The 16,747-nt window shown below is 47.9% G+C and overlaps 1 protein-coding gene across 1 annotated transcript in view; it reads right to left on the bottom strand.

The window, feature by feature from the left end:
• Positions 1–16,747, bottom strand: part of LOC140492443 (protein phosphatase inhibitor 2-like) — a 102,340-nt gene that overhangs the window by 84,889 nt on the left and 704 nt on the right. The window contains exons 2-4 of the mRNA XM_072591333.1: positions 12,027–12,134; positions 9,679–9,747; positions 659–756 (exon numbers count right to left, since the gene is read on the bottom strand). Coding sequence (XP_072447434.1) covers positions 659–756; positions 9,679–9,747; positions 12,027–12,134 — 275 coding nt within the window. The remainder of the gene's footprint in view (positions 1–658; positions 757–9,678; positions 9,748–12,026; positions 12,135–16,747) is intronic.

Raw genomic sequence — 16,747 nt, 5'->3', positions numbered from 1 at the left:
GGTTTGATTCCAGCCTCGGGCAACTGTCTGTGTGGAGTTTGCACATTCTCCCCCGTGTCTGCGTGGGTTTCCTCTGGATGCTCTGTTTTCCTCCCACAATCCAAGGTTAGGGTGGATTGGCCGTGCTAAATTGCCCATAGTGTTATGTGCATTAGTCAGGGGTAAGTATGGGGAACGGGTCTGGGTGGGTCGGTGTGGACTTGTTGGGCCGAGGGGCCTGTTTCCACACTGTGGGGAATCTAATCACATCCTCTGGCAGCTCATTTCATACACACACCACCCTCTGTGTGAAAACGTTGCCCTTGAGATCCCTTTTTTAAGTCTTTCCCCTCTCACCCTAAAACCTATGCCTTCGAGTTCTGGACTCAGCGAGCCTGGGAAATAAAACCATGACTATTCACTCGGTCTATGCCCCTCATGATTTTATAAACTTCAAAAAGGTCACCCCTCAGCATGTGAGACTCTAGGTGCTATGAATGAAAACAAAACCCTTCCAAAGCCAACAATCAATCTATTGGTACAGGTCCCTTAATTCCACACTGTATAGGAGGATTGAGGTTGGTAAAATGAAACTGAGATACAGATCATTGAATAAAGCAACAGGCTCAAGTGGGGGGGGGGGGGGGGGGTGCTGAAGGCCTCCAACTGCGATACTCACCTAGCTCCACGAGTGGAATGTCTTCCTCATCAGAATCTTGTGTTTTAACCTTTGCTGTCTGTCTTTTGCTTCTTCTACCTTTATTCAGCTTGCTCATCCTAAACCATGCACAGACAATTACATGCAAGCAATATGAGTCAGCCTCCATTTGATCTCTCCCTAGCTTCGAGAGAGCAGTAAACTCAGAGAGATTGGTCTCTGGTCGAAACCACAGAGAGAAGCAAAGTTGAGTCAGGAACCACTCCCCTGCCCCCCTGCATGACCCCTCACCTCCTCAACCCTCATGCCCCTATCCCCAGGCCACCTAACCCCATCCCCAGGAGCCTTGAGCATGAGTGCTTGGCCCTTAGTGAGGAGGAGTGGATGGGGAAATGGTTAGCATTCAAAATGTTGTTCATTCAGAGACTGGAAAAACTAGGTCAGTAGAGGGAGCCTGGATCAGGGGTTCATAGGATGGTTTCAGAACAGTTTCTTATAACAAAGTATTCTGACACTGACTAGAACAGACTCTACTAGACTGGCATTGTGCAAAATGATGAATGGATTATCTTAGTCTGATGACACCCCTGTGACCATAATATGACTGATCTTGCATTCAATAGGAGATGAGAATCAGTCCAAGAGTAACAATGAGGTACAAAAGCAGAACTCCTAAAGGAAGCAAATTAGATTAAGAGATAGATCAATAAAGTTATGGCAGCAAATATGCAGGAGGATATTTCAGAATGCATATTCAACACAGAAGAAATATTCAAATTTTCTTGAATATTCAAATATTCAAGAAATATTCATCCCGTTATTTATGTTTTACAAAAAAGTTAAAGCTTGCATCAAAGTTTTGGAAAAAGCGTAGAACCCGGCATATTTAGGTGGTAGGTCAGAAAGCTCGAGAGAGAATTTAAAGAAATGCAAAGACTGACTTAAAACAAAATAGAAACTGACAACAATGACAAAGCTCGCCAGAAAGGTGAACCGAGAGCAAACGTTCCTACATCTATTTAAACCAGTTAACAAAGCCAGCACTTACTCAAGGAAGTGAGTCAGGGCGTTAATAATAAGGGAAAATAAGGGGTGGGCAGATGAACTGAATAGGCAGTTTGCATTGGTCTCCATTATAGAGGTTAAACATAACATTGGAGAAATACCTGTATGACAGGAAATGGGAGAGGGGAGGACTCAAGGCCATTACAGTCACCTGAGAAGTGGGACTGAGTAAATTTGTTGGAACTGTTTCTGAAAAGCCCCTTGGTCCTGATGAGCCACATCCAACTGTCTTCAGAGAAAGAGCAACTGTAAAAGGTGGTGCATTGCTATTAATGTTCTGAAATTCACTACAAAAGTGGCAAGGGACCAAGGTGCCCTTTTTGATAAATCACTAAGGGCTAACATTCAGGTACAATGAGCTACTGGGGGGGTGAGTTGAATGTTAGTCTTTACTGCAAGAGGACTTAAGCACAGGAGCAGTGAAGTCTTGGTACAATTGTGTAAGAGCTTGGTTGGTCCACGCCCGGTGTAGTGTGTGCAGTATTGGTCTCGTTATTTTCGAGGAAGATATTATTGCCACAGATTGCTACATTCTCTACTTTCAAGGGCGGCACGGTGGCTCAGTGGTTAGCTCACAGCCCCAGGGTCCCAGGTTCGATTCCAGCCTCGGGCAAATGGAGTTTGCACATTCTCCCCATGTCTGTGTGGGTTTCCTCCAGGTGGTCTGGTCTCCTCCCACAGTCCAAAGATGTGCAGGTCAGGCGAATCGGCCGTGCTACATTGCCTATAGTGTTAGGTGCATTAGACAGAGGGAAATAGGTCTGGGTGGGTTACTATCTGGAGGGTCGGTGTGGACTGGTTGGGCCGAAGGGCCTGTTTCCACACTGTAGGAAATCTAATCTAAAAAAAAATGAAAAGTAATTTCATTTCAACCTGCAAAATATTAATGATGCAGGTAAGATGCTTCTCGTTGTTGTAGAGTCTAAAACCCGGGACATAATTTAAAAATAAGGGGGATTCAACTTTGGTCTTTACTTGTGATTTTGGTTTCGCTATCACAGAGGGCTATGGAGACTCAGCCTCTGAGTATATTTCAAGTCAAGACTGAAAGATTTCGAGAGGCCTACAGAATTATAGGGATCGGGTGGGTAAAAGTCTTTAATGAATCACGATTGTATTGAATAATAGGGCAGGTTGTTCCGACAGTTCTAAAGTTCCATCCGATTAGAAAAGTCGCAAGTTTAACTCCATTATTTTAAAAGGATTCAGAAAGTAGGAAGCTCCAGGTCAGTTAGTTCAACATTGCGCATAGGAGAGAAATGAGAAGGCATTATTGAAAATGCTACAGCAGGGCACTTGGGAAAGTTCAAGGGAGATTGGCAGAGTCTACATGGGATTTTGTGAAGGGGGATCATGTTTGACCAATCCATTAGAGTTCTTTGAAGAAGCAACTTACTCTGTGGGTAAAGGGGAACTGGCAGAAATACCATACTTGGATTGTGAAAAGGCACCATGTTCCAAGGTTATTGTGGAAAATGAAAGGTCATAGTAAAAAGGGGCAATGCATTGGGTGGCACAGTGGTTCAGTGGTTAGCACTGCTGCCTCACAGCACCAGGGTCCCAGGTTTGATTCCCACCTCAGGTGACTGTCTGTGTGGAGTTTGCACATTCTCCCTGTGTCTGCGTGGGTTTCCTCCGGGTGCTCCGGTTTCCTCCCACAGTCCAAAGATGTGCAGGTCAGGGTGGATTGGCCTTGCTAAATTGCATTAGTCAGGCTATTGATATCTGTATATCAATAGTCCCAAGGATCCAGCCATTTCTAGTATATTTTCCTCTTGCATTTCACCTCCCATAATGAATCACCTCACACTTGCCTGGATGGGACTGGGTGGATTACTCCTCAGAGGGTTGGTGTGGACTTGTTGGGCCGAAGGGCCTGTTCCCACACTGCAGGGAATCTAGTCAAAAAAAATATTAGCACAGAGAGAAAATTGTCTGGTTGGCAGAAAACAAAGAGTGGGCATAAGTGGATCCAGTTTTGGTGGCAAGATTTAATGCGATATGTTCCACAGGCATTGATACTGGGGCCTCAAGTATTTACAATTTACAGAAATGACTTGGAAGAAGGAACAAAAGGTACAGTTGCTAAATAAAACTGAAAGAACTACAGATGCGATAAATCAGAAATGAGAATAGAAATTGCTGGAAAAGCTCAGCAGGTCTGGCAGCACCTGTGGAAAGAGATCAGAGTTAATGTTTCGGGACAAGTGACCCTCCCTCAGGACTGGTTAGTGAGGGGACACAGCAGGAGACAGACAGATTGAGCAAGGGCAGCGCAAATGGAGCATAATGTGGGAAAATGTGAAATTGTCATTTTTGACAGGAATAATCATTTAAAAATCATTCCTTAAATGGAGTGAGGTTTCAGAGCTCTGGGATGAGAAAGGACCTGGGTTTTTCTCACACATGCAGCACAAAAGGTTATGATGTGGAAACAGCAAGTAATCAGGAAAGCTCATAGAATTTTATTCATTTATTATGAGGGAAGTGGAATACACAGGAATAGGGAGGTTATATTTCAGTGACACAAGGTATTGGTAAGATTACCCTGTGTTGGAGTTGTGTACCTTAGAACACAGGAGCAGACCCTTCAGCCCACCATGCCTGTGCTGACCATGATGTTATTCAAAACTAACCCCATCTGCCTGCACATGCACAATATCCCTCTATTTTCTGCCTCTTCATTTATTTTGCTGTCATGTCTGCTGCTACCACCTCCCCTTTGCAGCGCATTCCAGGCACCCACTACCCTCTCGGTAAAAAGCCTTCCGTTTACACCTCCAATAAATTCTCTGCCTTTCACCTTAAACCTATGCCCCATAGTATTTGACATTTTGCCCTAGCAGAGTCCAACTCTTGTCCATTGCCCCTGAGAATCTAATACTTCCAGCATTTCACTCCAACCTGCCCCAATCTCAACGTCCAGCCAAACTAAATCAATCCAAAGTTGTCCACCCTCTCCTTGTCGTTAATATACTCCAATCCAGGCAACATTCTGGTAACCCTCTTCTGCAGTCTCTCCAAAGCCTCCACATCCTTCCCATAGTGACCAGAACTGCACACTCTACTCTGAATGGGACCTCAGCAATGTCTTATATTGTTGCAGCATGACTTGCCAACTTTAAAATTCAATGCCCTGACTGATGAAGGCAAGTGTACTATGTGCCTTCTTTATCCACTTTCAGGGATGTATGGACTTGGCCGACAAGGTCCCTCTGTATATCAATAGTCCCAAGGATCCAGCCATTTCTAGTATATTTTCCTCTTGCATTTCACCTCCCAAAATGAATCTCCTCACACTTGTCTGGATTAAACTCCACCTGACATTTCTCCATCCAACTTTCCATCTGATCCATATCCTGCTGTGTCCTTTCATATCCTTCCTCACTGTCTACAACTCCAACAAATTTAGGTGACATCTGCAAACTTTCGAATCGACCACTGACATTTTCACCCACATCATTTATATATTATAAACAACAGAGGTCCCCACACAGATTCTTGTGGAAAACCACTGGTCACAGACCTCCAGTCGGAAAAACTCCATAACTACCCCTCTATTGTCTATGGCCAAGGCAGTTTTGTATCAAACTTGCTAATTCACAATGGATTCCATACCCTATGACTTTGAGGACTAGACTACTGTGAGGGGCCTTATCAATCCAAGGAGATAACATCCACTGCCCTACCCTCATCAACGTCTTTATCATTTCTTCAAAAAAATTCAATCCAGTTTCTGTAACAAGACCACCTTTCATAAAGCCATGATGACTATCCCTAATAGGTCCATTCTTCCCCAAATGTAAGGAAATCCTATCCCTAAGAATCTTCTGCAATACTTTCCCTATCACTTACAGATAGCTCACTGGCCTATACTTTCCTGGATTACCCCAGTGCCCTTCTTGAACAAAGGAACAATATTGGCTGTTCTCCAGGCCTCTTGGACCTTGCCTGTGGCTATAAAGGATACAAAGGTCTCTGTCCAGGCCTCAGCAATCTCCTCCCGTGCCTCTATCAGTATCCCGGGCTTAGATCCCGTCTGGCCCTGGGGACTTATCGATCTTAATGTTTCTCCAGACACCTTCTTCTTAATATTGACATGCATTAGAGTATCAACAAACTCAACTCTAAACTTACCATCATCCATGTCCTGCCCCCTAGTGAGTACCAATATGAAATACTCACTAAGAACCTTACCAACTTCCTCTGGCTCCACACGTAAATTCACTCCTTTGTCCTTGAGAGGACCTACCCTTTCCCTAGTAATCCTCTTCCTCCTAATATACGTACAAACTACCCTAGGATTCTCCTCAATCCTCCTTACCAAGGACATCTCATGACCTCTCCTAATCCTCTTAATTTCTTAGAGTCATAGTCATAGACCCACACAGTATGGAAACACGTTCTTTCATCCAACTTGTGTCCTGGTTGGATCAAAGGGTCTGTTTCCATGCTATATGACTCTAGTCCACGCTGACTGTGCCACCAAACTGACCTAGTTCCATATGCCTGCCTTTGGCCATATTCCCCCAACCCTTCCTTATTCATTCAAGGTTTACATAAAGATTTCAACCTATCTATATGTGGTCAAATTTCAAAAGAATTATGTACCTGAACCTCTAGGTCCCTCTGTTCTACAACATTACCCAGGGCCCGACCATTAATTGTATAAGCCCTGCCCTTGTTTGTTTTACAAAACTGTAATACCTCAAATTAAACTCCTTTTGCCACTCCTTAGCCCGCTGACCCAGTCGATCAAGATCTCTTTGTCATCTTAGATAACCTTCTTCACTGTCCACTATATCACCGATTTTGGTGTCACCCTCAAACTTACTAACCATGCCTCCAATGTTCTAATCCAAATCATTTATACAAATGACAAACAAAAACATACCCAGTAATCCCTGCAGAACTCTGCTGGTCATAGGCCTCCAGTCCAAAGCACAACCCTCCACCCGCTGTCATTTTTGTGTCCAATCAGCTTTCCATCTCATGTAGCTATCTCAATGTCTTTTAAGTGCTGTGACTGTACCCACACCCCGACTTCCTCTGGCACTTCGATCCACACGCAAACTACTCTCTGTGTAAAACAATTGCCGCTCATATCTTTTCTGCTCTGGGCCCTGCAATTTCTTCCCCCACTTCCCACAAAGCCCTGGGATATACTTGATCAGGTCCCGGAGATTTATCCACCTTTATGTTTTTGAAGACCTCCAGCACTTTCCTCCTGAAGAAGACCCCTTTTTCCTGCTTACTTTATGGTCCTCATTTCATTTCTGTTTCCGAAACCTTACATCAGCTTCCTTTATCTTTGTAACTAAACTTACAACGCTTCTCGCCATCCAAGTTTCCCAAGTGTTGCCATCCTTGTCTTTCATCCTCACAGGATCGTGCAGGTCCTGAACTCTGGTCAACTGGTTTTTAAAAGGCTCCCATGTCAAATACCTTCAAAAAGGAGTCCACAGTCCAATGTTTCAAGTTGCTGCCGAATACTGTGGGAATTAACTTTCCCCAATTTCGCACTTTCACAGGAGGATAGCATTAGCCTTCTCCATAACTATCTTAAAGCTTACATAGTACCCAAAATGCTCCCTCATGAAACTTCCATCACTTGGCTAGGCTCATTTCCTAATACAAGGCCACTTGCCTGGCCCCTTCCCTAGTTGGATACATTTTGTATCCCTCCTGGATGCACTGAACAAATTCTGCCCCATCTAAACCCTGACCCTCAGTAAATATTGAGGAAATTAAAATCCCCCGCTGCCCACAACTGTATAGCTTTTCCATCTTTCCATGATCTGCTTACATATCTGTTCTGTCATTTCCTGTTGGCTACTTGGAGGACGATAGGATATTCCCATCATAATGCTTACACATTTCTTATTCCTAACTTTGACCCATTTGTCTTGAAGGTGTCCTCTCTTAGTCACGGCTGTGATATTCTCCATAATCAGTAATCCATCTCCCCCAACCCCTTTTACACCCCTCTTTATTAGATTAGATTACTTACAGTGTGGAAACAGGCCCTTCGGCCCAACAAGTCCACACCGCCCCGCCGAAGCGCAACCCACCCATACCCCTAACCTAACGCTACGGACAATTTAGCAGGGCCAATTCACCTGCCCTGCACATCTTTGGACTGTGGGAGGAAACTGGAGCACCCGGAGGAAACCCACGCAGACACGGGGAGAATGTGCAAACTCCACACAGTCAATCGCCTGAGGCGGGAATTGAACCCGGGTCTCTGGCGCTGTGAGACAGCAGTGCTAACCACTGTGCCACCGTGCCGCCCAAATATCTAAATATCTAAACTAAAGCTGTCAGTCCTGCCCTATTCTCAGCTGAAAATGTGTTGCTGGAAAAGCGCAGCAGGTCAGGCAGCATCCAAGGAGCAGGAGAATCGACGTTTCAGGAAGAAGGGCTGATGCCCGAAACGTGGATTCTCCTGCTCCTTGGATGCTGCCTGACCTGCTGCGCTTTTCCAGCAACACATTTTTCAGCTCTGATCTCCAGCAGCTGCAGCCCTCACTTTCTCCTGCCCTATTCTCAACCAAGTTTCTGTAAAGGCAACCATTTCATAATCTCAAGTACCAAGCTCCTCCACCTTACCTGTACTGGTCCTTGCATTTAAATAAATACACTTCAGACCACTAGTCCCGCCATGTTGATTGGCTTAGCCCTGCCTGATCTTTCTATTAAAGTTCCTTGATTTAGCGCGTCCCTTCTCTTCACTCTAAACATTGACCTACTGCTCTGGTTCCTACCCCACTCCTGATGAACAGCATTTGCCCGAAACATCGATTTTCCTGCTCCTCGGATGCTGCCTGACCTGCTGTGTTTTTCCAGCACCACTCTAATCTAGACTCTAATCTCCAGCATCTTTTGCCTGGTTCCCACCCCCTTCTCGAGCAGCAATGGCCAGCAATGATATCGGTGCCCATCCAATTTCGGTGCCATCTTGTACCATTCGCACTTGCCCTGGAAGAGATCCCAATGATTCAGACATTTGAATCCTTCCCTCCTATACCAACTCTTGATCCACACACTCAACCGTATTAGCTTCCTCTATCTGGCCTCACTAGCACATGGCACAGGGAGTAATCCCGAGATTATAATCTTCCTTCAGGAAGGATTGGGGACAATTCAGAGAAGGTCTACTGGGATTAATCCCTGGAATAGGTGGGTTGTCCCATGGGCTGGGTGGGCTTGTGTCTGCTGGGGTTTTGGAATGTGACACATGACTTGATTAAAATCAGTAAAGTTTCCTGAGGGAGCTTGACAAAATAGTTATGGAGAGGGTGTGGGAATTCCAGAACTAGAGCTCGTGTTTTAAAAACAAAGGGTTGTTCATTTAAGACAAATCAGAGAGGAAACGTGGCATGAGGCTTTGCAATTCCCTCTAGCAAAGGAGGTGGAAGCAGAGTGTTTGACTATATTCTGGACCGAAGGGGGTGAAAGGTCATCAGTAGCAGGTGGTGGAGCACAGTAATAAGATCAACTGAGCTCTTATTGGCCGACTTGGTCAACCGTCTTCAGCTTCTGAGTCATATTCTCCTAACAAGAGCACTGGACTGGGTGCTTACAGTCTGCCAGCATTAACATTGTTTTGTGAGCAGTCTCTGAAGGTTCACCATCATCCTGGGTAGAGTTAGCGAAGGTAACTGGGAGGTGGAAGAGGGTGAGGGTGAATCATCCAGACTGCCTCCGCGGGTTCACCCCCCTCCCCACCCACCCCGCCCACCCCCACCCCCACCCCCACCGCGTCTGTTAAGAACTGTGAGTGCAAACGTCACGGCAAGGGAGAGGATCTGCATCCTACCTCACTCTAACCCCACCCTCACCCCACCAAACCAAACCGTACCCCGCGACCCACCCAGTCACGCCCTCCCTCCCAAGCTCCGTGCTTCAACACACCGTCTCATCAATCTGGCCGCAAACAGGGAATAATTTCAGCAGAGAAATGTCGTCTACCGCACCTTGCTGCTAACTCCTCCATGGAGAAAGTGGGATTGGAGCTGCTCCCTGCCTCATCGTCAATGTCGTATCTGACAGGGGTGGGCGCAAATGGACGTTAGCATTTGTACATCATTTGACACATTCGCACACAAATCCTGAAACTGATATCTTTGAGATCTCACCACATACTGCTGCAGAACAATACAAACCGTGACAGGGACAAGGGTGAACTTCAGAAGGACATTGAGAAATATCAGGTAAGGTATATACACTCCTGGGGAGTGTTGCTGAACAAAGAGACCTTGGAGTGCAGGTTCATAGCTCCTTGAAAGTGGAGTCGCAGGTAGATAGGATAGTGAAGGAGGCGTTTGCTATGCTTTCCTTTATTGGACAGAGCATTGAGTACACAGGTCGGGAGCTGTACAGGACATTACCTGTTATTTACAATATATATTAATGATTTGGATGGGGGAACGAAATCTAACATTTGTAGATGACACCAAGTTGGGTGGGAGGATGAACTGGGATGAGGATGCAGAGATCCTTCAGTATGACACTTTGGGTGAGTAGGCACATCAATGGCAGATGCAGCGTAATTCGGACAAATGTGAGATTATTCACTCTGCAAGCAAAAACAAGAAGGGAGACTAATATCTGAATGGGTGTAAATTGGGAGAGGAGAGTGTGCAGTGGGATCTGGGTGTCCTTGTGTACCACTCACTGAAGGGAAGCATGCGGTAAGGAAGGCAAATGGTATGTTGGCCTTCATTGCGAGAGGTTTCGAGTACAGGAGCAGAGGGATGTGCTGCTGCAGTTATACAGGGCCTTGGTGAGGCCACACTGAGAATATTGCGGGCAGGTTTGGTCTCCTTTTCTGAGGAAGGATGCTCTTGCTCTTGAGGAAGTGTGCAGTGAAGGTTTCCCAGGCTGATTCCGGGGACGGTAGGGCTGACGTATGAGGAGAGATTCACCAGGTTAGGATTGTTTTCACAGGAGTTCAGATACGTGAGGGCCATCTCATAGAGAATTATAACATTCTAACAGGGCTGGACAGGGTAGATGGAGGGAGGATGTTCCCGATGGTGGGGGTGTCCAGAACTAGGTATTATAGTCTGAAGATTCGGTGTGGACCATTCAGCCTTGAGGTGAGGAGACATTTCTTCACCCAAACAGCGGTGAGCCAATAGAATTCATTACCACAGGAATGATGCCAAAACATTGAGTGCAATCCAGAGACAGCGAGATATAGCACTTGGGGCAAATGGGATCAAAGGTTATGGGGAGAAAGCAGGATTAGGCTATTGAGTTGGGTGATTGGCCATAATTGTGATGAATGGTGGAGCAGGCTTGAAGGGCTGAATGGCCTCCTCCTGCTCCTATCTCAATGTTTCTCTATCTTTATTGGTCAGTGCATTGAGTATGGGAGTTGGGAGGTCATGATGTACAGGGCATTTGGTTCGGCCACTTTTGGAATACTGCATTCAATTCTGGTCTCACTGCTATAGGAAAGATTGTTGTTAAAGTTGAAAGGGTTCAGAAAAGATTTACAAGGATGTTACTGGGTTTGAGCTAGAGGGAAAGGCTGGATAGGCTGACGCTGTTTTCCCTGGGGCCTCAGAAGCTGATAGAAACCTTACAGAGGTTCCTAAAATCATCAGGGGCATGGATAGAGTGATCAGTCAATTACCCTTTTCTCCAACGGTAGGAGAATCCAAAACTAAAGGGCAAAGGCTTAAGGTGAGAGGGGAATGCATTAAAAGGGACCTAAGGGGCAACCTTTTCACACAGAGGGTGGTGCATGTATGGAATGATCTGCCAGAGGAAGTGGGGGTCTAGATTAGAATGGTGCTGGAAAAACACAGCAGGTCAGGCAGCATCCGAGAAGCAGGAAAATTGATGTTTCGGGCAAAAGCCCTTCATCAGGACTGAAGCTTCAGGTCTAATGAAGGGCTTTTGCCCGAAACGTTGATTCTCCTGCTCCTCGGCTGCTGCCTGACCTGCTGTGCTTTTCCAGCACCATTCTAACCTAGACTCTGATTTCCAGCATCTGCAGTCCTCACTTTTGCCAGAGGAAGTGGTGGAGGCTGGTAAAATTATAGCACTTAAAAGGCATCTGGATGGGTACATGAATAGGAAGGGTTTAGAGTGATATGGGCCAAGTGCTGGCAAATGGGATTAGATTAATGAAGGATTTGTGGTCAGCATCGATGAGTTGGACCGAAGGGTCTGTTTCCATGCTGTACAACTCTATGACTGTAAGTCAGGTTTAATTGTAGGATCTGGCTTGTCCAATAGCAGCATCAGCTTAAATCAATATCAAACAATGGAATCTGTAAATGTTCACTATATTCCAAGCAGGCCGTATTACCTATAAGGAGTTTTAGGTTCATCAATGTTCATGAGTCCATAGTCCTTTCCTGGAGGTTTGTACGTGGACAATATGTTCATTTCATCCCAGGACTGAGATTTCTTTTGACTGGAATTAGAGAACGCAATGTCAGTTTACATCTCTCTGGGTGTGGCTCACCGAACAACTGCACCTACTGCCCACAACCCAGGAAATTCCCAGTGCTCAGTATGGTTGGAACAGGCTGTGTCATCAGAGCTCACCCACACTGTTTAGAATGCACAGGAGTTGGTGTCTGACAGCATTTCTCAAAACCTAAGAACATGCAGTTTGCAGCCACCTTCAGTTCAGCAGCTCAGGGAGATTGTGCACAGTAAGATCCCACAAAGAACCCCTTGATGAGTGAGTCTAGTCTGTTTTCAGTGGAGGGAGTTTTACATATTGTACTGCTCACCGTAAAGGGCAAGGAAACAATCACTGTAATCAGTGTTCCTCTGGGCCACCTTCACAGTTACACTGGAGAATCAGGCGAAGTGGTTAGCATTGCTGCCGCACAGCACCAGGGACCTGGGTTCGATTCCCACCTCAGGCAACTGTCTGTGTGGAGTTTGCACATTCTCCCCGTGTCTGCGTGGGCTTTCTCTTGGTGCTCTAGTTTCCTCCCACAGTCCAAAGATGTATAGGTTAGGGTGGATTGGCAATGCTTAATTGCCCCATAGTGATCAGAGATGTTTAGGGTAGGTGTGTTAGTCAGGAGAAACAGGTCTGGGTGGGTTACTCTTTGGAGGGTTGGTGTGGCCTGTTTTCACACTCTAGGTTTCTATCGTTCCAAATCTTTTGATATATTCTTCCCCTCCAACTCCATTTGAAGTTATCACCACCGCCTTTCCCAACCCTTCCCTTTTGTTAATGTTGTGCTGCCTCTAGTGGGCACTGCTTGTACTACATTAATTTTGCGAGGGACATGAGACATTAATCATAGGTAATTTAAATTTGAAAGGAGACGGTGTTCAAACTGGGCAAGCTGTAGTGAACACAAACACCTTTAAACATCTGGTGTGCAATTAATTAAAACCAGAAGATGTGACCAGGGCACAAGCAGACACACCTAAAGACATCCCAGAGAACTTTACTGTCAATGAAGTATGCCAATATATAACCAATGAAAAGTAGCAGCCAACACACAGGCAGCAAATATGCAGCAACTCCAGTGAGATCACGGCTGTTTTTCTCCCCATCAGTTGGTATTAGTTGAGGGTCATCAGGGGAAGCAGATTGAGCATTAGCACCCCTGGGATCTTTGACAATTTCTGAGGTTAACATCTCAACTGCAAAATGGCACCTCTGAGAGTGCAGGGATCCCTGAGTACTGACCCTCCGGCAATGTAGTGCTCCCTCAGCACTGACCCTCCGGCAATGTAGTGCTCCCTCAGCACTGACCCTCTGACGGTGCAGCATTCCCTCAGCACTGACCCTCCGACAGTGCGGCACTCCCTCAGCACTGACCCTCTGACAGTGCCCACTCCCTCAGCACTGACCCTCTGATGGTGCAGCATTCCCTCAGCACTGACCCTCTGACAGTGCGGCACTCCCTCAGCACTGACCCTCTGACGGTGCAGCACTCCCTCAGCACTGACCCTCTGACAGTGCAGCACTCCATCAGCACTGACCCTCTCACAGTGCAGCACTCCCTCAGCACTGACCCTCTGACAGTGCGGCACTCCCTCAGCACTGACCCTCTGACGGTGCAGCACTCCCTCAGCACTGACCCTCTGACAGTGCAGCACTCCATCAGCACTGACCCTCTGACAGTGCAGCACTCCTTCAGCACTGACCCTCTGACAGTGCGGCACTCCCTCAGCACTGACCCTCCGACAGTGCAGAGCTCCCTTAGTACTGACCCTCTGACAGTGCAGCATTCCTTCAGCACTGACCCTCTGACAGTGCGGCACTCCCTCAGTACTGACCCTCTGACAGTGCAGCACTCCCCCAGCACTGACCCTCTGACAGTGCAGCACTCCCTCAGCACTGACCCTCTGACAGTGCGGCTCTCCCTCAGCACTGACCCTCTGACACTGCAGCACTCCCTCAGTACTGATCCTCTGACACTGCAGCACTCCCTCAGCACTGACCCTCTGACAGTGCAGCACTCCCACAGTACTGACCCTCTGACAGTGCGGCACTCCATCAGCACTGACCCTCTGACAGTGCAGCACTCCATCAGCACAGACCCTCTGACAGTGCGGCTCTCCCTCAGCACTAACCCTCTGACACTGCAGCACTCCCTCAGCACTGACCCTCTGACAGTGCAGCACTCCCACAGTACTGATCCTCTGACAGTGCGGCACTCCCTCAGCACTGACCCTCCGACAGTGCAGCACTCCCTCAGCACTGACCCTCTGACAGTGCGGCACTCCCTCAGCACTGACCCTCTGACAGTGCGGCACTCCCTCAGCACTGACCCTCTGATGGTGCAGCATTCCCTCAGCACTGACCCTCTGACAGTGCGGCACTCCCTCAGTACTGACCCTCTGACAGTGCGGCACTCCCTCAGTACTGACCCTCTGACAGTGCAGCACTCCCTCAGTACTGACCCTCTGACGGTGCAGCATTCCCTCAGTACTGACCCTCTGACAGTGCAGCACTCCCCCAGCAGTGACCCTCTGACAGTGCGGCACTCCCTCAGCACTGACCCTCTGACAGTGCGGCACTCCCTCAGTACTGACCCTCGGACAGTGCCCACTCCCTCAGTACTGACCCTCTGACAGTGCGGCACTCCCTCAGCACTGACCCTCTGACAGTGCGGCACTCCCTCAGTACTGACCCTCGGACAGTGCCCACTCCCTCAGTACTGACCCTCTGACAGTGCGGCACTCCCTCAGCACTGACCCTCAGACAGTGCGCACTCCCTCAGCACTGACCCTCTGACAGTGCGGCACTCCCTCAGCACTGACCCTCTGACAGTGCGGCACTCCCCCAGCAGTGACCCTCTGACAGTGCGCCACCCCCTCAGCACTGACCCTCTGACAGTGCGGCACTCCCTCAGTACTGACCCTCGGACAGTGCCCACTCCCTCAGTACTGACCCTCTGACAGTGCGGCACTCCCTCAGCACTGACCCTCTGACAGTGCGGAACTCCCTCAGTACTGACCCTCGGACAGTGCCCACTCCCTCAGTACTGACCCTCTGACAGTGCGGCACTCCCTCAGCACTGACCCTCAGACAGTGCGGCACTCCCTCAGCACTGACCCTCTGACAGTGCGGCACTCCCTCAGCACTGACCCTCTGACAGTGCGGCACTCCCTCAGCACTGACCCTCTGACAGTGCGGCACTCCCTCAGCACTGACCCTCTGACAGTGCGGCACTCCCTCAGTACTGACCCTCGGACAGTGCCCACTCCCTCAGTACTGACCCTCTGACAGTGCGGCTCTCCCTCAGCACTGACCCTCTGACAGTGCAGGACTCCCTCAGTACTGATCCTCTGACAGTGTGGCACTCCCTCAGCACTGACCCTCTGACAGTGTGGCACTCCCTCAGCACTGACCCTCTGACTGTGTGGCACTCCCTCAGCAATGACCCTCTGACAGTGCGGCACTCCCTCAGCACTGACCCTCTGACAGTGCAGCACTCCCTCAGCACTGACCCTCTGACAGTGCAGCATTACCTCAGCATTGACCATCTGACAGTGCGGCACTCCCTCAGTACTGACCCTCTGACAGTGCAGCACTCCCTCAGCGCTGACCCTCTGACAGTGCAGCATTCCTCAGCACTGACCCTCTGACAGTGTAGTGCTCCCTTAATACTAGTCCACTGATGGAGGCAATGGTCTAGTGGTGTTATGACTGGACCTATTAATGCAAAGACAGAGTTAATGTTCTGGGGACCCATTTGAGTTCTAATCCTGTCCTGGCAGATTAAGAGTGTAATGATGAAAATGAAAACATTGCCAAATGTTGGAAAATCTCATCTGGTTCATCAACACTCTTCAGGGAAGGAAATCTGCCAGCCTTACTTGGCCTGTGGCCTACAAATGACTCCAGAACCACAGCAATGTGGTTGACTCTCAAATGGGCCCTGGGCAATTGAGAGATGGGCAATAGGTTCTGGCCTGGCCAGGATGTGCACATACTGTGGATGAATAAAAAAATAGATGGTTTTGGTGTACGGGTTCTCTTTCACTTCGCACTTTCTATCATTTACAGAAAGGCCCTGCGATGGGGGATGTGGAAGGACTCTGTATGACGTGGAACCAAGAGTTAGGACAGGACGTTTCACCGGCGATATGGGAAGATACTGGGGAATGTAAGGAAAATCTCAGGCTGTAACAGAGCACAGGCTGTGCAATTGAAGATCTTACACAGGCACCAGAAAGGCTAGCTAAGTTTAAGAGAGGAGTGTCACCAGAATGTCCTGAATGTAAAATCAATCTCGGCACTCCCACACATTGTTGCAGGATCCAAAGAGTACTATAGTAAGGGAGTTAAAGAGACATTCTGGGGATTGAAATTAACATGGATCCAGTAATTCGTCTTTCGGGGCTGCTAAACCTGCCCTCACTGGGGAACATGAGAAGAGACTGTGCAATATCCTTGCCCATTGCACGAGGAATGAGCACTTCACATCGTGCCATTTACCTACTTCCTCTCCCTGTAACCCTGCATATTCATCCCGTTCAAATAACCATCTACCATCACCTTGGATGCGTTAATTGAACCTGCCCCCACTTCACCCTCAGGCAATG

Source organism: Chiloscyllium punctatum, chromosome 21 (assembly GCF_047496795.1).
Source record: "Chiloscyllium punctatum isolate Juve2018m chromosome 21, sChiPun1.3, whole genome shotgun sequence".
In the NCBI taxonomy this organism is placed as follows: Eukaryota; Metazoa; Chordata; class Chondrichthyes; order Orectolobiformes; family Hemiscylliidae; genus Chiloscyllium; species Chiloscyllium punctatum.
This window is presented reverse-complemented; position numbering and strand designations above follow the sequence as displayed.